We start from the raw sequence: 26977 nt of genomic DNA on the forward strand, positions 1-26977 counted from the left end.
AAGCCACAAGCGTGGAGGCGTTTCATATTGGTGGAGAACGCAGTGTTCCCTGAAGCCGTTCATCTCGGATCTGTGCTTTCCATGGCACCCTGGGATCAAAAGCTTTGAGATGCTGCTCCTGAGAAATGCCATTAACGTTGGGTTGAGGCAAGTGGACAGTCTTTCTTGAAGCTTTTCGATTAAAAATTTTCAGGCATTTTTCAATAAACATTTCAACTGTTTATTTCATGGAAAGAAACACATTTGAACTTTTAAAAATCTAACATCATATGACCTTTCAACTAATACACTGCTGAATTAGAAGAGCAAGAAAAGCCTTTATTTGTTGCTTCCTTTTCCCCAAGCCGTTCTTTTTAGTTGCATTAAAATGGAATATATTTGGGCATAAAAGATGACAGCTCCTTTTCATGGCCTTTTACTGTATTTTTGCTGTGGCTGGTCAGATGCTTTTATCTAAAGCTTTGTTCTTTGCAGTGGAAAAATTTTCAGAGGATTTAAGAGAGTGATAGGAGAGTTTTCAGCGAAAGTAAAATTTTCACACAATACTTAGCGCTGATCAGGAAATGGGATTTCATGGTGGCAAAGCTCCATGCTTTATTGAAACTTGTGTTGAGAGTGCTGGACGTCAGGGTTCATATCGCAGCTCAGCAGACATGCCCATCTGTCTGCGCTTGGCTCTGCGGCATGGGTACCGCTTGTGGTAGGGGTTGGGGGACATTCTCCTGCGTCCCGAGGAGCAGCCTGTACCTGTGGTGGCGGCTCAAATGTGATTCCTCTGCTAGGGCTTTGGCAAGTGACTGTTATGGGAGGAAGCCAGTACGGGCTTCTGGGGCTGCCCTTGCTGGGTTGTCCTGGACACAGCTGGGTGGAACCAGAGGGTCTGGCATGTTGGCTGGGGAAGTGGAGGTACATGACAAATGGATCAGATGAAAGAACATCTCTGAATAGTGCTCAGAAAGGGAAAACATGCAGGACTTTGGCATGGGGAAAATGCAAAGTGTAGCCCAAGAGGGACAAAAGCAGGAGAACTTTTATTGCGATCAAGTGACAGCTGGTAGTTCAAGGAGAAGATTAGGAATAAGAACAAAGATTAGCATTTGATTTAACCATTCTTGTAGCATCTTTTAAATAGGACAAGAGAGGAAATAATCCCTGGCTAGTCTGGTGCTGTGGCATTGGCCGGTCTTCCAGCAGGGAGTTGCCCGAGGCAGCAAAGTGCCAAGGGAGGCAGCTGGGGCAGTGATGCTGGGATGGGCCGGGCACGTGTTCTTCTGCTGCCTTCTGCAGAGCCAGCCCTGCTTGTGCTGATACTCGGTATTTCACATTTTCCCCTCAGGAGTCAGAAATTTTCTTTAATGCTAAGTGATTATAAAATTGCAAAATTGGAGGTAGTAAGGGCCTATTAAGTGAGGCACCTTCCCCTGTCTGCAGGGGATTGTTCAGGGGGATATAGATAATTTAAAAATGGCAATCCAACCAGTTACTCCCCTAATCGTTTCAGTTCATCCACTTCTGCCGCGGAGATATGTCGTGTGGCCTGGCTGCGCGTGCCGCACGCGTGGGTTATGGAGGTTCACTCTCAGATCACCAGCAAGGCAGGTTTACGCCGGGCCCTTGTGTCTGGCAGGGAGCTGGGCAGTGCCCCGCCGCTGGACGTTCCCAAGGGAGGGTTACAGACTACCCCGACACTGGGTCCCGCGTTCCAGGCACGCAACCCTCAGCGAGAGCGGGGATTGCGGTGAGGAGCCGTGTCCGGCTCCGGCTGACGGCAGCGCCGGGGGGCTCGGCTGCTCCCGCTGGCGGTGACGTCATAGACCTAGCCGCCCCAGCGGAGGGACGAGGCTGAGACGGGGCGGGCGGACAGCGCCCGGCAGGTGGCGCCCGCGAGCCGCGCGGGGACGGCGCCGCCCCCCCTCCGCCTTCCCCGCCCGCGCGGGCCCGCACGTGGCGCGCGCCTCGGTGAAAAGCCGCGAGCCGCCCCGCGCCCGGCACTGGTGCCGGCAGCGCCCGCGCGCCCCGCTCCTCCCGCTGCTGCGGAGCCGGGCCGGCCTGCCGCCCTGCGCCGGCTCGGGGCTTCCCATCCCTCCGCCCAGCGGCGCCGGTCACCGAGGGAGGCAGCCCTGGCGCGGCAGCGGGGACCAGGCGCTCGCTGCGGCCGCTGACCTGTTGAAAGAACCGGGCTTGTTGGCGCTTCCTTTGTCCTCGTCTCTTTTCGTTTCTCTCTTCTCGCCGGGGGAACTTTGCTCCCCAGACTGTGGCTCGGCTTCCTCCACGCCCTTTCCTCCTCCTCTTCCTCCGTTATTCCAGGATCTGCTGCCTGGGGCCAGAAGTGATTTGCCTTGGAACCCCCAGCCCGCCCCAGCCGCCGCCAGCGCTGGAGCCGGGGGCACTCCCGCCCTCCCGCAGGAGCTTCCTCGGGCTCCGGGCTTGTCCTTCTCCTCCCGCGGCGGTGGGGCGGCCCCGGGAGCGCTGTAGCCCCTCGGCGGCGGGGTCCCCCCGGGCTGCCGGGCCGCCACCATGTCGAAAGTGGCGGCGGAAAGTTGCGGGGCGGCGCCGGCCGAGGACTTGTCCAAGGTGTCGGACGAGGAGCTGCTCAAGTGGAGCAAGGAGGAGCTGATCCGCAGCCTCCGCCGCGCCGAGGCGGAGAAGATGAGCGCGATGCTGGACCACAGCAATCTCATCCGAGAGGTGAACCGCCGCCTCCAGCTCCACCTCGGCGAGATCCGCGGCTTGAAGGTAGCGGGGTGGGCGGGGTGGGACCCCTGAAGTTTCTGCCATGTCTCCGCGTCCCCCGCCCGCCCCGCCGGCAGCGATCTCATCAGGTGTATGGTCTGGGAGGAGCTGTTATCGAGAATCTCATGAGAAGTGAACAGGGACTGGAGTGAATAGCGTTTGATACCGCTTAAAAATCGAGTGTCCAGTTAAGAGATGACCAACTATTTGGTAGGCTGTGGAGCACAGCTGTTGTATGCTCTGGCCCAGTATGCTTTGGGTTGATGAAAATATTTAAGTGTTGTCACTTTGGTGTTAGACTTCATTGGTTTTTAGTAAGGTTAAATGACCCTGTCTGAAGTGCACCTGTAAGAATTGTGTGCAGAGCTGCAGACATTCAAAAGGCTTTGTGTAGCTTCTGCTGGTTTCTGTCACTATTTTAAGATGACTTGCTCATCTGTCAGGCAGTCTGGTAGGCTGCTGGAGAGAGCTGGTTGTTCCAGGATGCAGCGCAGTGTATGGCAGGTGATGGCAGACCTTTGGGCTCAGTTTCAGGATGATCAGAACCAATCCCTAGTTTACTGTCTGAAAAAGAGATGTGTTATCAGACATCTGATCAAACCATTTCTGATTGTATGCTTCTGTAGACTAACTACAGTGAGAGGCAGACCAACTCTGTAATGACTTAGCCCCTCTTAAGTTAACTCTTTTTTGGATGAGAAACAAAGTCCCTGTTTCCTTCCCATTTCTGAGGACTGGGAAGATAGTGTGACTGCTGACAGATAATTACCCTGATGTAGTATCTACACATGTGTTATAGACCTAGAAAGTTATCTTAAAGTAGGCATAAATACAAAACACTTTCTGTCCTGTGGCTTTGGGAAAGGACATTGGGTTTTTTAGGAAATTCCCTCAGTGAGGTAATGTTGGAGGGAAGGAGAGGAGGGACAGATGCAGTGTGGGGTTTTGAATTGTTACGAGAGGGTACATTAGAAGAGAGTTCTTGACTTGTAGAATGGCTTTAAACAACTGAATTATGGTGAAAGTGTCTTTGATAATAGTGTGGCATAGAATAAATAACACGTGGGGGAAGACTGTTCCTGTCTCCCAAGTTTTCTGTTCTGCAAAGTATGAGTGTGTGTGTCCCGTCCTTTTTTTGACAATATATGGTGTCTTGGGGGTACTATTGTTGATGATAGTCCTTTAGTAAAAATAAAGCTTACATTTAAAATACAAGTTAAATGACAGGATTTTAAATGTAAGTTAAGTTACAACAATAGTCTGTCTCCCCCAGTTATGTGCAAAGGTGATGTGACATCATGGAGATTTATGCATCTTCTAGATAAGTAACAAAACACACTAAGATGTGTAGGAAGGAGTGACAAATTCCTCTCTCAATTTTGGAATCCTTAAGTGATGTTTAACTTCCACCTTTTGTTCAGATGCCTCAGCTGGAACTTTTAAAAGAAATTTGGGAGGATGAGGTTTTGAGTCCTGTGTGGTATCTGAACGTCTACCTCCTTTGTCCTGTGTGAAATAACTGGTCCATGAGTAACAATGACCAGCCGTGCCTGGTTTTGGTGGATGGGTGCCTACTGCTTCTGATTGAGTTGTGGCCTTCCACAACTTGTTTTATTCCACTTTAAATATTTCTTACCAGCACAGGTTTTTAAGGATACCTTGTAGCCTCATTGAGATTTATCCTTTGTCAGATATGGGTTGAAATTGGTTAAATTCAAAGTTATTTTGAGACAAAGATTAAAAGCATGCATGCACAAAAATCCAATGAAGTTACAAAAGCTTCTCTTAAGAAACAGTGCTAAAATGGTCTTTTCATAAGGCTAAATTTTTAAGAATTATGGCTAATCTCTGCTTCTATCTTCATATGTAAGAAGGAATGAATATTTAGATGGCAGAAAGATAAATATGGTCACAAGCCAGTTCAGTAAAACTAGGAGGATGAAATACTGAAAATATTTTCTTTGGCATATTATTCTGCTATAGTAATAGCTTGAACATTTTTGCTTCAGACTGTTCCTCACTTAAAGAAGGGTACGGAATCATGTACTTCATTTTGTTAGGAGCAAAAAAATCTGTTAAAGCAAATTATTTAATTTCAGTGTGGTTGAAGCAATTCTGATTAAGTGATGACTGACAAGATTCTTTTATGCAAATCCAAAACAAAATGAAACAAACGCCAAATATTTTAAATCTGTAAAAAGTTCATCTTTATATGTGAATATCTTTTAGGGAATAGAGAGTATAAATGTTAATAACTAATTATTTAAGTGACATTACTGATGTACCTTGTAGTTCTTTTCAGCAATGACTCTCAGGTGAATATTTCTCCAGGGAGTGAGATCATCATGAGAGCTTATGATCTTTGCCCAGTTCAGGGGGGGATTTATTCTGATATTTAGCAAGAAAATTAATTAAGCACCTGAAACTTTTATGCCATATCAGAAGTTAGTCTTTGAACCCTTCAAGATTATCTCCACGTTATAGTTGCTTTATACTGGGCAGCAGCCTGCTTTGTTTGAAGCATGATGCTTTTATAATATGCCAGATCTACACACACAATTATTTATGCCTCACTTGAGTGCTTAGATGATGGGTTTAGAGCAGTGCTGCTTACTGGCTTGTACAATGGTAATAGTGTGATGTTAATTCTTTTAGACACTTCTCTGTCATGATTGTCTTTCTTTTAAAGGATATCAACCAGAAGCTGCAAGAAGATAACCAAGAACTGAGAGACCTTTGCTGCTTTCTGGATGATGACAGGCAGAAAGGCAAGAAAGTGTCCCGTGAATGGCAGAGACTGGGCAGATACAGCGCTAGTGTTATGCACAAAGAGGTTGCCTTATACTTACAGAAGCTGAAAGAACTGGAAGTGAGGCAGGAAGAAGTGGTTAAGGAAAACCTGGAGCTGAAAGAATTGTGTGTGTTGCTGGATGAGGAGAAAAGTGGTGGAGCAGGCAGCCGGAGCTCTATCGACAGCCAAATCAGCTTGTGCCAGTTAACTACGACAAGTACTTACATACGAGATGTTGGTGACGGGAGTAGTACTTCTAGCACGGGAAGTACAGACAGTCCAGACCATCATAAACATCATCCAAGTACTAGTCCAGAACATCTTCAAAAAACTCGGGGTGAAGGAAGCCCTGAGCATCAGAAACACAGGAGTATCAGCCCAGAGCACCTCCAGAAGCCTAGGAGTTCTGGCAGTCCTGATCACCACCTGAAAGGACCAAGTCCGGAACATCACAAAACCATTGTCAAAGCACCTGAACAACAAAAGCACAGCAGCAGCAGCCCAGAAACTCTTCCAAAGCATGTTTTGAGTAGTAGCCCTGAACACTTTCAAAAGCAGAGGCCTGGTAGTAGCCCTGAGCATCAAAAGCACAGCAGTAGCAGCCCAGATCACCTTCAAAAGCACACGCCGAGTGGAAGTACAGAACATCTCCACAAAGTGAGGGGTACGAGCCCTGAGCATCTCAAACAACACTATGGAGGGAGTCCAGAGCATCTCAAACACCTCAGTGGAGGCAGCAGAGAAGGTACCCTCAGAAGACAAGTAACAGATGACCTGTCGCCTCACCACAGAAGTATATACAATGGAATGAATGGTGGGTCAATACATTTTGTGAAAACTCACTCTGAAAATTATGAAGGTAGTTTCAGTGCTATTTGAATTATTTCTGGAAAAGGAATAATGTTTTATGTGAAATGAAAGGTGACAAGTCTGGTGTCAGCATTATTCCCTTAGCAATTCAATTAACCGGTGTATACCTGTTTGTCCATCCAGCAGGTGTTGGGTGCATTAAAAAAGTAGAGCTTGAGTGTCAGGGTATCAAGAAGTGGCTCATGGCCTTGATCCTGCTCTGGGGTTGGTAGATGTAAGCTGTTTGTTCCTGTGTAGATTTCTGTTTACGTCAGAGAAATTGCGTATGTTTCTTGTCCTGAGTATATTTGAGTCAGCAGAATGGAGGCGAATGTCTCCAATGTCATTTCCACTTTCCTAACCTAACCTGTCTGTAGCTTTAAGGATTTGAAAATTTCCTGTTTATTAGTGGAAGGCTTCTTATATCCTTTTCCATAAGCTTTGGAAAAGACCCCAAATGAACAGCTAGGCTCAATATAAATGACTTTGATAGCTCCTAATGCTTTTCAAAGCTTTGAGTTTGCATGTTTTTAATTATAACAAGTTAAACATTAAGGAAGATCGTAAGGGTGGTTTTTTTTGTGGTGTTATTGCTGCATTTTAGAAAGATATCCAATAAACATACCTAGCTTTTAAGGGCTGTGTATCCTCACTGATTTAAATTAATTACTTTTTTTAAGATAGTCTCAATTTAAGTATTTTGTTATATTTGAAAGGCAAGTGGTTACAACTGTATTGAAATGAATGAAATACAGCTAATGAAATGATTAAAACCAAACTTCGAACATCCTATTATGCTGTAGAAATAACTTTTTATAGACTTAGCAGAATTTCTATAGTCTCTTTCATTTTGTTTCTTCTTTGTGCTATGAGAGATTTTCATGAAGGAAATTAGTGTCGTAGTTGAAAACCCATTTCTTAGACCTTCGCTCTTAGACTTGAAGTCAAGCTCTGTGGAAAATGATGATTTTGCCTTAATAAATTGTCTTGGATGCAGTTCATGTATTTCCATTTTATAAGCAGCTGTGAGAAGTTGTGTTGACATCGGTGGAACTGACCACTTGTTGCTGGAGGAGACAGTGAGCTCAGTGCTGTCCTCATCATTTATCACATCGCTCTCTCACATTGGGCCATTTTCCTGTCGTGATTAACTTACAGAATGCCTTGAGATAAGATAACTTGCTCTGCAGGGGCAAGTCCAGATTACTTTTAAGTGAAATGTGTATACTAGACGGGGCTGACAAACCCCAAAGTGGTAAGTTTAGAGACTTCTCTTTTTAATAATTTTAAAATGATTAATAAGATGTGTGTATGACAGCTGTGTGAAGATGTGTAATACATAAGTTATAAAAGTTGGTCTTATGAAACTTCCATTAAATGATGTATTTCTTACTCCGTTCGGTTCTTTCTGTTTAAAATTAACCTGGCTTTAGGTGGTGTGAAATATGGAACCAGACTTCCTAAAAGTGGCTTCTAACTTCCACTCATGATGATCATCAATCCAGTCACTGGTTATGTAGAAAGGTGATCTAAGGTTTTAAGTATTTGTTTAAAAACTCATGCAGAAACAAAGATATGGTTTGGGGTTTTTTTTCTGCTCTTGGTGTTTTTCCAATATTTTTGGGGTTTTGTGTCCAAATAGTCTTGTTAAGAACTCAGCTCTAATATTAACAATGCAGTGAAAGCAATTGTTATATTAAACCTGAGTTGACTGGTGTCCTTGTGCTGAATATTTTGACTATTTACAATTTGGACTCTGGCCACAAGATACTGGAGAGGGCAGCTGGTGATTTGGGAGTCTGTTTATTGACTTTAATCAGAGCTTTGCCTGTCCTACACTTTGTATAAACAGTTTTGCAGAGGACTTCTCTCACCAGTAAGTTGTCAAACCTCTCTTCTTTCATATTTATATAACTTGATGCAAGCGTGAGGTTTAATTCTGACATTTGTCTGACCTTGGTCAGCAGTAAAACTCTTGACACCTTTGCTCTGAGGAAGAGACCTTAAACTTCAGGGAAACCTTTGGTCTTCACAGCAAGGCATTTTGGGTTTTTGTGTTTTGATTTTGTCAGCTACTGTAAAGGTGTGGAGAAGAACAGCTAATATAGAAGTGGTAAAACTGCTGACCATTATCATTATTGTTGTGAAAGTAATGTATAAATCTTAATTTGCATGTTCTGTGTATACCTGTATACGTGAACCTGCCAATGGAATATAGGTGGGGAACTCTGCATTTAGCTGCAACGAAAATCCTCATGTTTTGCCTCTGTTGTAAGGAATGATGAAGCGGTGAAAACATGAGTTAGGAAGCGGCATGGAAACCTGGCCCTAAACTCTGACAAGCAATATGAAAGGATGCTCTTTTTGGTTCTTATCCCAAAATTGTGTAGTAAGTATACTATATCATGTTGGTGGAACTTAGTTTTTTTTAAAATGTGGAGTATATCTAGCCAGTAGATGTTTGATTGCACATCTGTGTGACTGTTTTGCAGGGCACTTCCACTCCTATTGAAGTACTTGGGGACTGTCATTTGAGCAGCAACAGTGAAGGGGTTTTGATCCTAAGTGATGAATAGCAAAAACTAACACCTTTTGATGCATTTGTAAATAAAGGAATAAAATAATATATTTTAACTATGTAAGCAGAACTTGCCAAACTCAGTACAGGCCTGTCCCATCTTCCTTGGTCTTAACTGGACTCTGAATCAGGTCTGAGAGGAGAAGGTATTCCTCTGCATTTCAAACCTCATTCTAAAGAGTACTATGCTGTCTACCTGAAATTGCTGTTCCCGATTGGAAAGTGTGTTTGCAAACGGCCTAGCTATTCCTGTTGAAATGAGAGCTTCCATACGCTGCTGACGGCTCCGTTTACCCGCAGTTCTGGTCTTGTTAGCACATGCATGCTCCCGGGGAAGCAATGTATGCAGTGGTGTACAATTATCTGGAGCGGAACTTTTGACTGTATGTAAAGACATGAGGAATGGAGTTAGAGTATTTCCAGGTTTCTGACAAACTCTTAAGCTAAAGTTGAAGCAGTTGAAATATAAAATGGTATCGGAAATCTGATGTGTAGCTGTAGTCTGCTTTACAGGATATGGTATGTGCATTAATCATCTGGGCTTCATGCATATTTTAAGCTGTCATGAGGTATGCGGGAAGTTACTTCAGTCTGAAGCTGCCTTTGGTCCACAGGCACAGCTGAAGGAATTACGGATGAGGTGATAACATGTCCTTTCATAATTCTTTTCATTTCTATGCTCAAAGGTTTGATCTTGGTATTTTTTCTTGTATGACATGTCAGCTTTCATTTATAAGATTTATAAAGCTTAAAGAAAAATAATAAATTACTTCAGAGTTCTCCTACATGTTTTTCTGAAATGGGTGTCCTCGACCTGTGGAATGACAGAAAATGGGATGTAAGAGCTAAATTTGGCTTGATGTTTGTTAATTGGAAACATATGTATTCCATTGTAAAGGCTCTAACCAAATAAAACATGATAACAATCTTTTGCTGTGATCGCACCTAAATGTTCTGGGTAATGAGCACAGAGGTATTTGGGATAGAAAGATTGCTGTAATTAGAATAGAAAATACCCGTGGTAAAACATTTTAAAGAGAACATTTATGCGACCTAGAATAATACTTGACAGTTTAACTCTGGCGCAAATATGTGGGGTACAAGTGCCACTATACAAATCAATGTGCTTTCAGCATTTGCAATCTGGGGTGTTTTTTATTTGAAGCAATTTATTGTAAACTTTCTATTTTAAGAAGTCCTTTGTTTTACTCTGGGCTTTGACTTTTGTGTGAAAGGAAAGTATCAGAAGGCTTTCATATGTGCTCTTTGCTTCCTGCTGAGGTTATTAATGAAGAGAAGTAAAACTGCTGACTAGCACTATATGTACTGCTGGAGGTGTGAGGGCTCTTACAGAACAAATGCAACAGCACCTCTCCTTGAGCAAAGGGGTTTGTAGGCTAAATGGAGACTCAGCTTAAATTTTAATCAGTTTCTGCTATAAATGTGCTTCTTATAAGGAGAATAAAAGTCAGAAAATACTATGCTGCATTAAAAGAGGAAACCGCAGTATCAGTTTTTCAGAGAGAAAAAACTTATACTAATGTTACTGAGTTAACTGATATCCTCTCTGTGGAAATAGCTCGCATCCTGCTGCCAAAGAGTGAAATGATGTCATGTTTTGATGTAGGTTTGCTTATGTGTTACGTTTCTTAAAGTTGAATTAGCAATAATTTGCCTCTCATTAGTAGCAGTGTGCAGTACTTTGTGTGTGACTCAAGCTTTCCTGGTGGCACCCACCACTGTACATCTGCTGTTGGGAGCCTGATACAGCATGACTTTCTCTTGAGAGTAACCTGTTGCTTAAACAAAGGCTACAGGATTGATAGAATTTTGTTGCTTGCCAGCATGAAGTGATCTGCTATTTATTTTAGAAGTTTATTATTTTAAGTGTGGAACTCTGAAACTTTGTCGGTGGGAATCTTTCAATTGAATTCCATAGGTTTTATGTCAGACTTGTAAATTAATTTTAGCTGTTACACACTGTAAGAGAACTGGGGCATGATATGTGAATATGTATGTGTTTAGAGCATGCTGTATTTATTACCAAATTCATTTTTTTGTGGAATAATTTACCAAGTTGAAAATATGGCTTGTAATATCAAAGCAATGAACATACTAGAAACTCATGTTGTAGGGCTTTTTGGGAGAACTTTAAGTATCTTTAACTTCACTGACAAAACAAGTTTTGCTTTGAGTGTTTCAGTATGAGGTGGATCATTCTTCCAGCAAAACTATTGGTATGTTAATGGGAAGACTGAAGCCTCTTCTTATAAAGAAACTTGCCTAATTTCAAACAGATCTATGGGTGTTACTGAAAAGTTCAGTGGGTGATCAAAGTGGCAAACAGGCTGGTGCTGAGTGCAGAGGCTTGCTTCTGTCCCTGCCTATTTGATGCCAGGTAGACAGCGGCACTACACATGGTGGGGGAAAGTATAGGAAGGATTCAGCTGAACAGCCTCTCTTGTTACAGGGCTATGAATACCTCACAGCCATGTGTGAAGTAGCTATTTTCAAGTACTTTTTCCTTTTTCCTGTAGGTTGCATATCCTGCTACACAGATGACTTTGTTTTGCAGTAAGGACTTGATGCTAATTTGGTCTTTCTTTGATGGAAGCAATGACGCTTTCACTGCAAGAATCAGAGTTGGGAATATAGATATACTATCTTTAAATCATCACCAGTACACCATATATCTTTTAGAACAAGGTCTATGTTAGACTGTGATGGGTGGGTGTATTAATAAGGAGGGAGGGAATTAGTGATGACTGTACAGCTTCTGCCAATGAGTCAGTTACTCATTTCCCCTGGTTCATGCCACAGTTCCACAGAAGTGCTGATACAGCCTGTCCAGTAACTCTCCCTTCAGACCTGGGAATAGTGCCCTTATCTTCCAAGCATTTAACCAGTATGAAGTGGAGGTTAGCAGCTATGCTGGCTGGCTGATTAGTTTGAGATGTGTGGCCATATCTTGTTTTGAGCATCTGTTGGAACTTTACCGACATTTGACCACAGACCTAACAGAAGGGAAAGGCTAACAATAAATCACAGTGCCGTTATTGACATGTCTTGACAAGCACTCTGAGCCAGCTTGTGCGCATCCTGACTTTACTTGTGTTACACCTGGGATAGATCTGACATACTGATTTTTTGTTTTGTTTATTTCATTATATGTTTAAAAAAATAATGTATTTTCTGAGTAGTGAGTGGGAGTTTGTTTCACTATGTACTGAAGACAATAGAAAAGTTTAATTTATTTTTCATGGTGATGGGGTCAAGATGCAAGACATTTGCTTTTCCCTCTGAGAGCTCATCAGGAGCTTGTACAGTTATTAGTGTTGTCTGCCTGAAATATGCGGGCAGACTTTTATTTTAATTTTTTTAGTACCAGAATGGAGAATCCTCACATTAAAGCCTTGTCTGGCTCCCTGCTTTGAGAGAATATCCTTAACCTGTGGACAGGACCTCATGTAACATAGTCTTTTCCACAGCTTTCTGAGTTATAGTGTTATGATTTTATAATAGTAAAATATGTTTTTAGACATATTACATTGATTAAATTGTCAAATTCTCTGAACTCTGGCAGTTATAATGCAGAGTTAGAATATTATAATAACTCTTCATATGTGCTGCTTGTTTAAGAACTTCAGCCCTGTTGGATATATTGTGTGTGTTAATCAAAGAATGTCTTGTCTCCTGTTCTATTTACTAATGGGATAATTTTTTTTTTAGTTTTTAAATTTTATTAGGAAGTTAACAATGGAGAGCTGCTGCAAGTTGTGCAGGGATTGGAGCTGAATTAGTTAACAATTAGGGAAGAGCATAGCACTCAGTATAGTGGGGGGTTAAAATTCTGTGCTACGGTTCACACACAAAGTGCATAGACCTTGACAGGAGTCAAGGACAGTGAGGCATTCCAAATTACAGGGTATTTAATGAGGTGTAATAAAGCTTTGTGTACATAAGACAATGACTCTAGCAATGAAAATTCATTGGCTTCTGAGCTAGTAAGTCATGTCCTAATTAGTAAACTGAAACACATCTTATCTTAGATCTTATTGTCATATACACAGATATATAGTTACTGAGAGAGCATTGAGAATTATCAAGTCATGATCTTGATATAAATCTTGTCTGCATGTGCTGCTTGAATAGCTAAAGGGTGAGCTCTGTTAAGAGAATCAGCTAGGACTGAAACACAGAGCTTTGAATTTTGCTTATTGCAGAAGGAAGTGCAACTTAATATGCAGCATTCATAGTTGTGGAAAGATGAAAACCAAATTATACAGTGCTTGTGGTGTGATTGGTTTTACCACAACCTTATACTTGAATCTGTAGAAGAGTCCACTGTGTAACCATCAGTGTTCTTGTCTGTCTGAAGGTAACTGCGGCATTAAGCCTTAGTAAAGAAAAGGGATAAAGCACCGTGCCGTGGAATTTGGAGAAGTAGGGTGATCAGTTGTAACTAAACTCTTAAGCCACACTAGCAGGTTTAGGCAGACCCTCATTGCTGTGAAACGGCAGAGAGCCCAGAAATGGTTAAAGTCCTGAGAAGTATCATGTGTTTCTTTGGATAGTACAAAATGAAAGGTAATATGGGAATCCGTGGTGTTTATGAGAAGAGATCTGCCTCATTTGGTGTAAGGTGAACATTGGTTTCTAAGTAATAGGAACCTTATATAGAGACCTTATAGCAGTCTTTCAGTACTGAAACGGTGCCTGCAGAATAGGTGGGGAGGGACTCTTTATCAAGGAGTGGAGTGATAGGATGAGGGGTAATGGTTTTAAACTGAAAGAGAGGAGATTTAGATTAGATATTAGGAAGAAATTCTTTAGTGTGAGGGTGGTGAGACACTGGAACAGGTTGCCCAGAGAAGCTGTGGATGCCACATCCCTGGAAGTGTTCAAGGCCAGATTGGATGGGGCTTTGAGCAACCTGCTCTAGTGGGAGGTGTCCCTGCCCGTGGCAGGGGATTGGAACTGGATGATCTTAAAGGTCCTTTCCAACCCAAACCATTCTGTGATTCTATGAAACTGAGGGTGAATTTCAGTCTGGTCTGCTGTTCCATTGCTGTTAATGGCAGAAGTTTTTGTTTGCTTCTCTCTAAAACAGCTGGGCGGGGGGGGGGAGATAAAATACTAATTGCATTGTTCTGATCCAGTGTGGCAATTTCTAATTTCTTTAAGGTGGTTCTTTTGGTCATTGCTCCTTTGTATGTGGATACAATTTTTCCATGTACTCGTTCTGCAGCTGTGGCTTCTAATATTCCTGAAGGACTTAATAATATGGTCTTCACTATTAGTGCAAACTTGAAGTCCTGCGGAGGGTTTCAGTAATGTTCTTTGGTTCCTTTATATACATGAATTAAGAATCTTCTCCAGTCTTTTGGGTATTCACAATCAAGAAATCTAAAAGCATATTTAAGTAAAGAAGGAGAAAAATCCACCCTTCTTTCTTTCCCTTCTTTGTGCTATTACTTCTTTTGAAATCTGATCACTTGAGATGGGATTTTTAGACAGTATTGTAAGAGAAAGATACCAACCGAAGTGAGAAAAGGGAAGGATTAAATGGGAGAGACCTTGTACAGTGCGACTGAAAGACAATGAGATAGGCTAGTAATAACAGTAATCTGTTTCAGAGGAAATTAATTGTACGAGTATAACATGCGAGGGGAAGGATGTATCCTAAAGCTGTCTTTAAAAAATAAATACACAAGTGATTGTAGTCTGTGCACGTTTACTGTTTTTGTAAATTTTTCAAAGTGTTTTTAATTCTGCAAGATAAACAGAAAAGAGTCAGGATCGTGATTTGAGATCTGTCTGAGCATTTGGTACACAGCATGAAAATGTTTGCAAATCTATTGATTGTGAATGGTGAAGCTGCTGTCTTGAGCCAGACTGTCTTAAAAGATGAACAGTTATGTGAAGACTCTGAATAACAAATAGTCTTAGCTCAACTTGTCAGTTCTGCTATAAAACTTCTGGCGTATTTGCATTGTTTCTGTACATTCTTGGGAAGAGGAAGAACTCAGCAGTTCTGCACCTGCATACTTCAGCAAGTACATGTTTCTTCAACCCTTTATTTTTTTATTTGCATGATTTGTGTGAACTTTGCACTGAATTATTACAAATATTGTGTCAGGTTATGGAGAGGGGAAGGATGGTGACAAGGTTGGTAATATCTATTTGTAAAAGTTCATATAATTGAAGTGGTTATTTAGACTAATGAGAGTGGTGTTCAAGCACTGTCAAGAGTAAGAGATATGTTGTAGCTGAAAGAGCACAGTGAACCATGTGGTCAGCAACAATATTGAATGTCTTCTAAAGGTCATCATCTTGGTGCTTCCTCAAGGTTACCCAAATTAGTCCAGAGCTTTTATGCCTGTAGTATCAAACTTCTCTAATTTGATCAGTAGTGAGATACCTCCTCCAAATGTTTGGCTTTAAAACTTGCTAGATTTCTTTCACTGCATCTCATTTAACTTCCAGTGAATTGTGAAAATTTGCTCTAATCAATGCTTGTAGGGTTTTGGAGTGCGTACTTGTAACTTGGATTCAAAGAAAAAAATGTGTATGCTTTTTACAACAGTTGCAGGGCTGATTCATCACTATGTAGCTTACATTTATGTGAAGTTCAGATAAGCCTGGAGAAAAGCATTGATAGGTGACCCACATCCCCTCTTGGTTTCTGAGTCTATTTTTGTTTTACAGTGGTTGAATCTTAATGATGTTAAAATCCATCTTACGATTTTTGTGGTCTGAAAATGTTACTGGTAACATTAAGATGTGTCTCTAAAATTACTGTTTGATTATCAGAGAGAAAAAGAACGTTTCACTGAAGGTAGCTGAATACATCAAGCACAAGCATACGAATGCTATGAGGTAGAACCTGAAAATTGGCTTAGATCCTTCAAAGTATTTGAGCACATCACTCCTTGTTGGGTACCTGACTTGCACTGAAATTGGATGCCCAGACAGAAGCAAGATGTTTAAATATCCATGCTCTTGCAGTGCTCTGAATGAAGTCATTTCTCTGTTATTGTCATTCATCTTGCTTGCTTTTGTCCATTTTTGGATTTTTTGTGACCCGAAGTTAAATTTCAAATTTTGGGTTTTTTGCAGTATCATTAAGTCCATAAAGGAAAAATGAAAGCAAAGCGTTCCAACAATGGTTTTTTTTTTCCTAACCAGCTCTTCAACCAACAAGACCAAAGGCTCTGCAGTCTTAACTAAACAGCAGAAGATACCAGAATCTATGTCTCTTCCAGGTACAGGTGCTAAGAACTTTTCGATTTATTCCTTATTTCTGGAACTTGACACCTGATCTACACTCCAATCAACACTGTTGCATTTTGACTGCTTGCAACCATAGCATGTGCAAATACTTTGGAGAACTAGGAGGACAAAAAGCATCCTGAGCATATTAAAAGAAGTCCTAATATCAGCATTAAGGCTTTGGTATTTCCATATTTTACCTTCTCTATAAAAGCAATAAAATGGAGAGACTTCTTAACCTTTTAGAGTGTACTACAGAGTTGTGTGCAGGCTGATAAAAATGAATTGTTGGATTGCCTGACAGTATGGAAGTGACTGATCAGACTGTCTTGGAAGCTTGGATCTCAGAGTTCTGTCCTCTCAAGTCACTCCATCCTGGTTTTGTCAAGAATGCGTTGGATAGTTGTATTGATCACACTATTGCAATTACATCCAGTTGTAGACCCATGGAATACTGAAAAGATACTCAGGGAAGTCCAAAATGTAGCACAAAAGGACTTGCATGGCCCTTTTTCATAACTTTACAACAATCTAAATTGAACAAACTGTATGTGCCTAAATGACAAGACAACGCTTATCAGCTGCCCCCTGGAAATGTGTACTTCAGGCACTTAAGCTAAGGGTCAGTTTCCTGGGCAACATATTCTGTTCCACCTCTGCTTAATTGTGGTTTTATTTAATTTTTTTTTTAACTAACAAAATCGACAGAGTTGATTCTGATACCAGTTTGAGAAATGGATATTTGAAGGATTAGTGAAGAATGTTTGGATGAGAAATAATTTGTTTGCTTTGAGGGCAAGATATCTGAGTTCATCAATGTGAAAAGATCTATACTTTTAAATGTAGCAAACTTTGGCTCTGTCCACTTTGTGTTTGGTAGAGGTGCATTTAGCAGATGTATTTTTCAGTTAATTGATGTTAGACATCAATTCTACAAGTCACTTAAAACTAATGTGAGAATTTTGTATATTCATTTTGCTTTTCACAGGAGAAACAGGGTGTTGACTGTGAAAATGCAGTCAGGTGACACTTGCTCTCAAATCTAACACTTTTAATTAAGTGCTTTTAATATCCCCAAAATTTTGTTAGATTTTAATTGATTTCTTCTTGCAGTGCTGCTCAGAAATACATCATGATGCACAGGAAGCAAGAGGTTATTGAAGCTTGTGGGAAAGGATCTGTAATAGAAGATGAAAGTGATTGGTAGATTTTCACTGCCCACAGTGAGAAAAAGCCAAATAATGTTTGGGTTCTGTTTATTGGGAAATGCTGTTTCCCAGGGAACCAGGAGCATCTTAATTCTAAACACTGAGCCTCACTGTGTCTGGTTTCTTTAATCCATCGTGTAGTATTCAGGTTTCTCAGGAGTGTGAATAGTCGTGCTAGTTAGATGATGAATAAACCAGCCAGTTAGTTTACTCATCGCGCTAGCATGACTGATGGTACAGTGCTTGTGGAGTATTAATTTTGTGTCCCATTATATCTGGTGAAACACAGTCGGAAAGGTTCTTTGAGAGACAGTTTCTTCACTGCTCCAGAAGTCTCATCAGGAACCTGGAGAGGATAAAGCTGAGAACACTCTCAATTTTAGCCACATCCAGAGACATTTGTTGCATATGTAAAGAAACATATTTCAACAATCAGATTTCTGTTTTTATGGTGTAAATCAGCACTAGCTCTTTGACCTATGGATTGCAGGCCTGGTTCATGGGCATATAAACACCATCCCTTTAGCAATCCAAATGTATTTCTAATTCGGGGCTCAAGCCAGCTGCAAATCTGTGGAGGTCCAGGGATGGATGAAACTGTAGATCTTGGCTTGGCATGATGTCATCTGTGAGCCTGTCTGCTTTCAACTCCACTGGTGCTCGTCTTCCATGCCATGTAAGATGTGGTCTGGTAGCTGCAAACCAGTCAGCTGGACTGGAGGCTGACTGTGTGGAGGTGTGAGACTTCAGTGATAGTCAGATAAGGCTTGGTATCAATTTCATTGCATACAAATTTGCTAATGCCTGTTCCCATAGTGTGGGGAGTATTCTCAGAGAGATCCTCTAACCTCCTCAGAGCCAAGGTATGCTCCTCACTGCTCAGGTGGTTTCCTTCACCTTCTGGTATGGCATCACTGCAGTGGGGTCATCAGATCTTATGTCCTGTTACCTCGCTCTGGTTTTGTAAGCATGTGTTTTTAATTGTGTATTGTGCAGAAAACTTTACCCTCAGAGACACAAAGCCAAACTCTATATACTTGGGTTTGAGTATTTCACTCAAGCCACTAAAATAAATGTTCAGTGATATCTATTTTATGTGTCAGAGTTATATTTAAATTCTGCTGAATTTGTGAACATCTGGCAGAGGGAAGGACTGAAAATCTGTCACGTGTTGGTCATCAGACTAATGACCTTTATGCACCTTCTGGAGATTACCACTGCAGTATGTTTATTCTTTTCAGGCCCATTCTGTTGGGCCCAAAACTTTTGCCATCGTTCGTGCTGTGTAAGCTTTCTTCTATGTTTCAATGAGTCCTGTGAGCTTCTGAGGGGTCTAAAGCAAGTCTGTGATCTTGGAGGTGGGTACTGTGGTACCAGCCAGGAGAGACAGAGAAGGACATTGCTGGTTTTTGTTTTTTTTTTGCTCACTTGGTTGCTGTGGAAAGCCATCAGCAAATCCTCTCCTTGATCCAGCTTCTAACTGTGGAATTTGAGCCTGCAGAGGCTTGTGGACCAGTCTTGCCTGACTGTTAGGAGATAAAGCAGCTCTGACTAGACAGCCTTGGCTTTCCAGCTGTAGGTAGATTAGCTCATGGTAGTTCTAGCCCTGGAGATCTCTCAGGTGTTGACCAGGATAGCATCAATGTGTGGAACATGCATTGATTTATGCGTGTGAATGTAGCCATGATATCAGTTGCACAAAGTCAGAAAAAAATGGCTTTGTGAAGTTGAGACCTTGATGTGTATAAAGAGATATGGATGCGCTGTTAACCTGAGTAAATTCTTGCACCTGATTATTACTTAGAGCTTTTTATCAGTAGTTCTCAAAACAATTTACCAACAAAGTAAGTATTGTGATCATCATCTTGTGTATGAGGAACCATGAGCTAAACAAATGACAAGACAGGATTAATCGGCTACCAACTAACCATTAAATCCAGGTTTCCTGATTATTCCAGGAAACCTCCTGGAATTAGCTCTTGATTATTCCATTGCATCATGCCACTTTTCTAACAGCTTTTTACTTAGTCTGCTTTGAGTGTGGTGTAAAAACTGGGGCTGAGGTTACTCACATGCCTAGAAAACACCTTTATGAACAATGAGCTTGATACAAACATTTTCAATGTGTTTCCTTTCAAAATGAACTTTTAAGACAACGTTTCCTTCCTTCCTGAATTTCCTGAATTATGCTAACCTGACCAGTGGAACAAAGCTATTTTTAATTATTGTGTGTGTGTAGCAGGCATATTAGAAGTTATTAACATGCCTTTTGCATTTATAGGGGTGCTTAAAAGTGTCCTTGCACATAGCAAGTGATTTACAATTAATCCAGACTTGAAGTGCTGTGATAGCTTTATTAGAGGAGACTATATTTTTCTCTCTTGTGGCCTTTTTTAGCGTTGCAGAATAGTTGTGTGGCTGTAGTTGTCTTCATTTGGGAAATCAAGACGTTGATAGAATTGGAGGCATGGTCAGGTATCAGCTGAGGATTTCAGGTTGCAAACTAGTAAATCAGAAGGAGTATCCATCTTTCATCAGAATAAAATTTGAAAATGAAAGCTCTTATACACTAAAAAATAATGAGAACACAACATTTTGGCAAGATGGTCGTTTGGCCCTTAGTATCAGTCAATAGTGTGGCATCTTGTGAATGTGCTGGGGAAGTGGTACATAGCAGATACAAATCTCCATGTAATCCCAGCCTGAACATCTGTGTGACTCGGCAGATGTGGAAGATAAGAACTTTTTGAACTAGTGTACTTTGAAATTTTTTGGCTGAATGCTGGTGGACTCATTTCTAGCAGGTAGGTGACTGCTGCTGATGATCTCTCAAATGCTGCAGTCTGAAAGGTTTACTTAAAGTCCTATGAAGCAGTGGCCGTGTCTGAGGGAAGACTGGGTAAAGGTTCTCACTGTCTGCCAAAAGATGGAGGTTTCCTGCACAAAGTAACTGTAGCAGAGTAATTTCTAGAAATGTTTATGAATGGCACTGATCAGAACTCAGTCCAGGATTTTAAAGCTTTGTAGTAGTGTCCACCCAGTGGGGAATCGGGCTTTGACATTCAAAAATGACAGCCTAAACACTTCCAGTCAGTGATATGTGATGACAGGACTACAGTCACAATTCTGGTTATGAGTAGAAAGTTACTGCAATTCCAGCAGCTTCCTGCGGTACCTAGTAGTGAGTTTTTAATGGCACCTCTTATGATGAGATGTGGTCTGAGTGCAATTTAGTGTTTCAAACCTATGCAGAGATTAAAGGGACATTGGTGCTGTTACTATTTTAATCTTATAAACTAGAGCAAACACCAGGTTGTGTGTCCTGACCATGACTTAGCAACCTGTTAGTCTTTTAATTATCTCCTTCCTAATTAGATTGGTCTGATTATTTGGCACTTTAAATAAATGCATGTTTTTAAGTTCTCAGGGCAGTAGCTTTTGGAAAAAAAAATAAGATAAGAAAAATGAACAGTAAGTAGTTAGAAATTCAAAGACACTGGTAAGAAATATAATAGTGATAATTGCATAAAATAAAATAGCTTATCAAAACACTTCCCAGATATTTTGAAAGGGCCAAAATAGTAATTTTATTTTTAAACTGAGCTCTTGAGATACCAGTGACAATCAGTAGACACAGAATCTTCCAATACAGTGTCCAATACAGTACTCACATGGTAACTGGTTACGTCTCATGGTTTGTGTTCAGTCCAGTGAACACACTTTTCAAGTGATCGTGTTTCTGGTTGAGCCATGTGAAGCTTGAGTCATGAACATGTATTAAAAAGTGTAAAATAGCAACACATTCATCTATGTACAATGAAGGGAAACTGAAAATATTTCTGAGACTGAAGAGTTTGGCATAACTGGAAAAGTTAGGGGAGTAGAATAACCAAAATACTTTTGTATACTTTTGTCTGCATTGCTAGACTCTTACCCAGTGTGAGAGGGGATAAACTTCTTTAGAAATGAGCAAAAATATTTATCTCGGGGCATGTTGCAGATCTAAAACTACTCTTCTTACGTAGTGGTGGGAAAGCTAGGATTCTGATTAATGTGGTCCTCCTGAAGTAAAGTATGTTGCTGAGATATGGGAATGTGATGAGCATCACCTGTATTACCTGCTGCTCTAGGAGATACTGTAAGGTGTAGGACTGGTGCCAGACTGATGACGGGGTCTTGTGCTGCTTCCCAGCAGCGAAGTTATCCAGGAGCCAGCAGCTTGAGTGCATGTAAGGATGCATTTAGGCAGACTTTGAAAGACAAGCTGCCAGAAGATACGTCCAGGTTGTGTTAAACCAAGACCTGAAGCACTTCTTGCTACTTAGAATAAATGACTGCTTGCCTGTTTTAGACTTTTGTGTACTGTGCTAGTGAAAATCATGTGTGTGCAGATGTGTGCTGTAATCTTGCTGCTTCTGAAAACAAAATAACTTGCCATGTTGGCCATGTTGGAGATACTGATCTAGCTAATGACATCATTTAGGGTTTGATACTGCTTTTGTTTATACAAGTGGCTGACTTCACATACTTGCATGTTCCCACCAAGTTCAACAGGCTTTTAGAAGCAGGTGGGGTTTTTTTAAGTAGTGTCATGAAAATATGAGCTGGACTTGGAAATTTATTCCAGGGGAAGCAGGCAGCAATCGCTTTTTGCCCATAATGTTCTGATTTTGAAAGATAAGTTGTAAGATTTCCTTTAGAAGTTCTATTCTTCCACTGTCTGTTTTCAGTAAGATTTATATTTGACATGGAGACTCTCAGTCCAGGTTTGAGGACAGTCAAAAAATCGTTCTGGCCGCCTTCTCCCTTGGGTGCTGCCTTCATTGATCACGCCAGGGCCAGGCTCCTGCCTTCACTGAAGACACAGTAGGAGCTGAGTCTGCAGCTTTTAGTAGCAGGGGAAGCATCTTGGGCTCCCTATCTGCTTCACTGGAAACACTGAACCAAGAACAGAGCTCTTGACAAACCATATACCTCGTAGAACACTACAAGGGATGAAGCATCTTCAGTCTCTGGAAAAGGAGAGGGAGCAGCCCCACCAGTCGTGCCTGGGGGGCTGGAGCATGGAGCAGAGAGCTCTCTTCCCCAGAGACGTTATAGATGGAGCAGCAAGTGCACAATTGCTGGAAGCAGAAAGGAAAGAGAAGGACAAACTGAACAGGATCTCATTTCTCCTCACTCCTGAAACTAGGTTCAGAAGCTGATTGCCAACTCTAGGGAAATGTCACTCAGATGTGGAGGTAGTGTTGTAGCTATAATGGGAGCAGGCTGTGTTTGATGCTGAGGGTTTGAGTTGCACCCTAGTGAGCACAGACAATAAAGTTACTCAGAAGAGAATTTGTAGTTTCTGAGGGTTTTTTTGAGAAAAAGAAACCAGATGAGGTTAGACAGGTTCAGAGTTATATTAAGGATTGTATAGGTTGTGAAGTGAAGGACTCTGAAGAGAGGAAAATGTCAAAGTAAAGGACTCTAAAGAAGGGAAAATGTCATAATCCAGTTACCAAAATTTTGATTTTGGTGAATTTGCACTGTTTTTTAACAGTATCCCTGCTTCCGGAAAACAGAGGTGCAGGAGACCAGATTTAGATTATAGGGGCAACCAGAGCTCCAGCATTTCCAAACTTGAAATGGTAGGAAATGGTGTAGGTAATGACCACTTATATATTACTTTTTTGTGGGTGATAAAAATAATTATTGAAGGGTTTTGTTAATGACCGTGCAGTTTTTTATTCAGCTGCAGATATCAGTTTGATATCCTGCCCCCCTCGTTTTGTTATCAAATTAAAAATAGAACATTTATTGCAGTGTCTGCCAGTCATGGTGGAGCCATTTTGGTATTGCTCATCCTGACCAACTCATGGTTGGCGCTCAGGATTTCTACTTCAGCAGCATCTCTGAGCTACCCATGGCTTTTGGTGTCTTGAACACTTGGAGATGCCTACTGCAGGTCTTCTCTTGTGATTGAGAGTGGAGAAGTACGACTGCAGCTACTTTAGCAATCCTAACATTTAATAGTGTAGAAATGTAAATTTCTTTTTATATACCCTCTAGTCTTCTACCAGCATTTTCTTTAAAGCAGGACTCTTCACCTGCATATTGGAAGGCAGAAATCTTTCATTATTAAACATTTAATCTTTCAAACAATTGCTGCCGTGGCATCAGTGAAAAGCCTGTGTTAGTTGATGAACTCTGCTATTAAATCTGAGCGTTCCTATTTAAAAAGGAAAACACAAAATATGTTTTCTATCCACTTTTAACTAAATTAATCTTAACGATTTGTGAAAGGCATTCCTATGAGTCCTTTGATGATTATTGCTGATGAAAAAGCAATTACATTAGAAGACCAACTAAAACTCTAATGTGAGATTAAAAACTCTGCAGTACTAGTTTCTCTATCAGTTATATGGGGCAGAGATGGTGTCTTGCTGCCTTTTATAAACAAGAATGGAGGCAATCCAATTATTTGGATTCTCAGTTTTGCTATTAATTAGCTAAGTTCTCTTTTCAGAATTTTTTGCTGCAACAGTACATATTCTTAAAAATGAATTTGTAAGCCATTGTTCTTCAAAATGCAAAATCCATTGCACTTGCTTTAATCTGATGGGATTTGACTGAAGATTCAGTGGCGAAATTGTACAGATTCAGCAACCTGGCACAAGTGGCATAAAAGGATGAGTCCTGCTGTACAGAAGGACATCATGAAGATTTTTCAATGGAAGATCCAGATGCTTTCACTACGTTACTCTTTCAGCATTGTAGAGCCACTTGACAGCGTAGTGTTGCATGTGTAAGCATAATCAGAATGGTCCACCAGGCCAGGGACAATGCACATTACTCTGAAACAAAAAATAGCTTACTAGATAGATTTGGTTGCAGTCTTCTTAATGCACTGAAGATGCAGTTTCAATCTGTATAGCCTTATATCTGAATTGCGGTCATTTACAAACAGCTCTAACCTAATGTGCTGAAGTGATGCTATAGTCTCCTGTAAGCTTTTCTGTGTGTTCCTCATTTTAAGTACAAAAGCAGCATTTGCTGATTTGAGGATGTGGTCTTTAAAAGGGCAAAGTATTCTTCATTAAACTTGGCAGTACAAGAAATCATGTGGTTCAGGGAGGCTGATGCACACTTAAAGTTCAGACCATGTTGATAAGTAAACTTTAAGTCTGGGTTTGGAAACTATGCTTTGGGCATTGCAAAAGAAATGTTAAGTAGATCAAACTCACAGATATTGTTGACCAGAATCCTCAAAAAGTAGAATGGTCTGCCCTTGTTTTCTTACACAACACAAACCCAGCTGAGTTGGGTGTGAGAGTACTGTCTTGTCCTTGTAGAACACAGTGTCATCCTCTGAGTGCTGCTTTGATGCAGCACTTAATTAATGGTTTCTATTTGGGTTATATTTTGTTGCCTTTGATACATTGAGGGCAGTGTAGTGAGAAATACCCTTAATTTCTTTTGCATATTGGTAAAAGATTATTGCATGGGTTTTCTACTCTGTATAACACAGCTTGTCAGATAAGCTTGGAATTCTATCCAGACCTGACATGGCTTTTGTACTTCAACAGCGCTGTGCCTGTTCCTGTGAAGGCTGACTTTCACCCGTACCAACACTTGAGATGTATCACTGCAAATCTGCCACTCACTAAAAAGATGACTCTTCTAAAATGTTTGTTTTTACTTGATTTATTTTTGATAGTGGGTGATGTATTATTCAGAGTAAGACAGGAATGTAGGAATTCCTCCTGGTTCTTCTTGTGAGTCCTTGTCTAGCAGCTGTTTAATTGACAGTGCTCTCTGATTAATATGGCAGCATGAAGTTTATGGCAATATGAAGTTCCTATAGGTGCCTGTGCTTTTCACTTGGAAAAAAAATCTCAGATTAATTGAATGGGGGAAGAATCTGATGATTCATTGTATGTGTCCATACACAGTAGCATTTATTAATTTAGGGGGCCGCTTGTCTCATTTTAAATCAAATAGAAAATGTTCACTCAACTTCACACATAGTCCCATCTATCTGTATACCTATTATCATATCAGATGAAGTTAATCCACTGCTTTTACTTAAATTAAATTACAAAGGCTTCCATGCATTGCTTGATAATAATTTAATTATATGCTACATAGATATAAGGCACCATATAACTAACATGGTCAATCATTATGAGGTTTGGCATTTTTTGTTTTCAAGATTATCAAGGAACTTAGCTGAATAGTCTTACAAAGTCAGTAGGTTTGTAAGCTTTCTTGAATAATCAAATGCCTGTGCCTGGGGACTGCCACCCCCTGCCAGGGTATTTGGTGAAAAGTTAAAATGTTTGTCAGAGAGGATCTTTATATTTCCAGTTTCATTGTAAGGTAGTATGTGCTCAGGAAAATATATAGACGTGGGCTACATTGACACACCTCCTTCCCCGTTCCTTTCATGCAGTGTATGTGCTTTTTAACAAAACTCCAGGTAGGATGTGAACCTATTAATGGGAAATTCTAAATGTGTTTCAAAAGGATAGGTCAAGTGCAAGAATGTACACAATGTGCTAACGTATAGGTTATATTGTAGCTATACAAATAAGCTCAATACTTAAATATACAGGCTGTCTGAGATTGAACAGTAAGAGAGAAAGAAGAATTAATACAAGAGTGTTGCTAGTCTATTACTGTACCGAGGGCAGGAAATTAGAATTGCTCTCTGCAGTGTATTAATATTATGAAAGTCTATGAGACATCCTTGTTATGCACCAAGCTATATCTAATGCTTCAAGAGAAGAACTATATGTGAGTGGAACTCAAGCTGTTATGTCATGAACTGTGATTACATTTCTGGAGATCAGAATAATTTTTTGCCTGTTTCCTTTTGACATGGCTCTGGTGACAGCTAAGGGCCAGCAGTGTTTGCCTGCTAAGTAGATAATGATAGAGTGATAAAATGACTGTTCTCCTTGAGAAAATGCTGATATTTTAGTCTCTGATATATTAAAAGTCACAATTACTGTGAATGTGATTTTGGTTGTGTGGTTTAGAGCTTTTTTCCTCTTAAGTCAAGGAACTGCATGAAATGTTTCGCTGCTTTTCAGGAAAATAGAACTAGGTGGGGAAATGTGTGATGATGGTTGCTGTTGAAGCTGTGGAGAGAAGTAAAGGATTGTGCAGTCTTTAGATGATGTTCTGCTGTGCTGCAGTTATTCCTGTTACCACTTTAAGTGAGGTTAAAGTCAGTGGAAGTACTTGCGCTGACTCCTTTTTCTGAACAGTTGGCCTGTTGAATAGGCATATGAAGATGACCATATGAACAGGACTTACCTAGCAGTGCAGAGTAAAAAGTCAGGCAAGCAGAACTCTGTGGTAGGTACAAAGCTTTATAACTCCACATAGATGAAAAAGGTGTTTCTAAATTTATCAGACACTTTTCTTTTGAAAACTTTAGTTTTTTAATATCTCAGATTAAAGAAAGCCAAGAGAGTTGCCTTGGTGAATATGCTTTGTTAGCTTCTGACTGTCAGTGTGGTGAGCATTTCAGATCCCAGTGCTGGGACCCTATTTTCA

General features: G+C 40.8%; 1 protein-coding gene across 2 annotated transcripts in view; it reads left to right on the top strand.

Annotated features, from left to right (window-relative positions):
• The first annotated feature begins 2319 nt into the window (after window positions 1–2319).
• CCDC85A (coiled-coil domain containing 85A) overlaps window positions 2320–26977 on the top strand; it is an 81376-nt gene continuing 56718 nt past the window's right edge. Inside the window, exons 1-2 of one of the 2 annotated variants that reach the window (XM_074150567.1) lie at window positions 2320–2736; window positions 5423–6338. In XM_074150567.1, the coding sequence (XP_074006668.1) occupies window positions 2518–2736; window positions 5423–6338 (1135 nt within the window). In that variant the 5' untranslated portion in view covers window positions 2320–2517. The remainder of the gene's footprint in view (window positions 2737–5422; window positions 6339–26977) is intronic. The other variant, XM_074150566.1, reaches the window with a different exon arrangement.

The sequence above is a fragment of the Numenius arquata genome, chromosome 7 (genome assembly GCF_964106895.1).
Source record: "Numenius arquata chromosome 7, bNumArq3.hap1.1, whole genome shotgun sequence".
Taxonomy (NCBI): Eukaryota; Metazoa; Chordata; class Aves; order Charadriiformes; family Scolopacidae; genus Numenius; species Numenius arquata.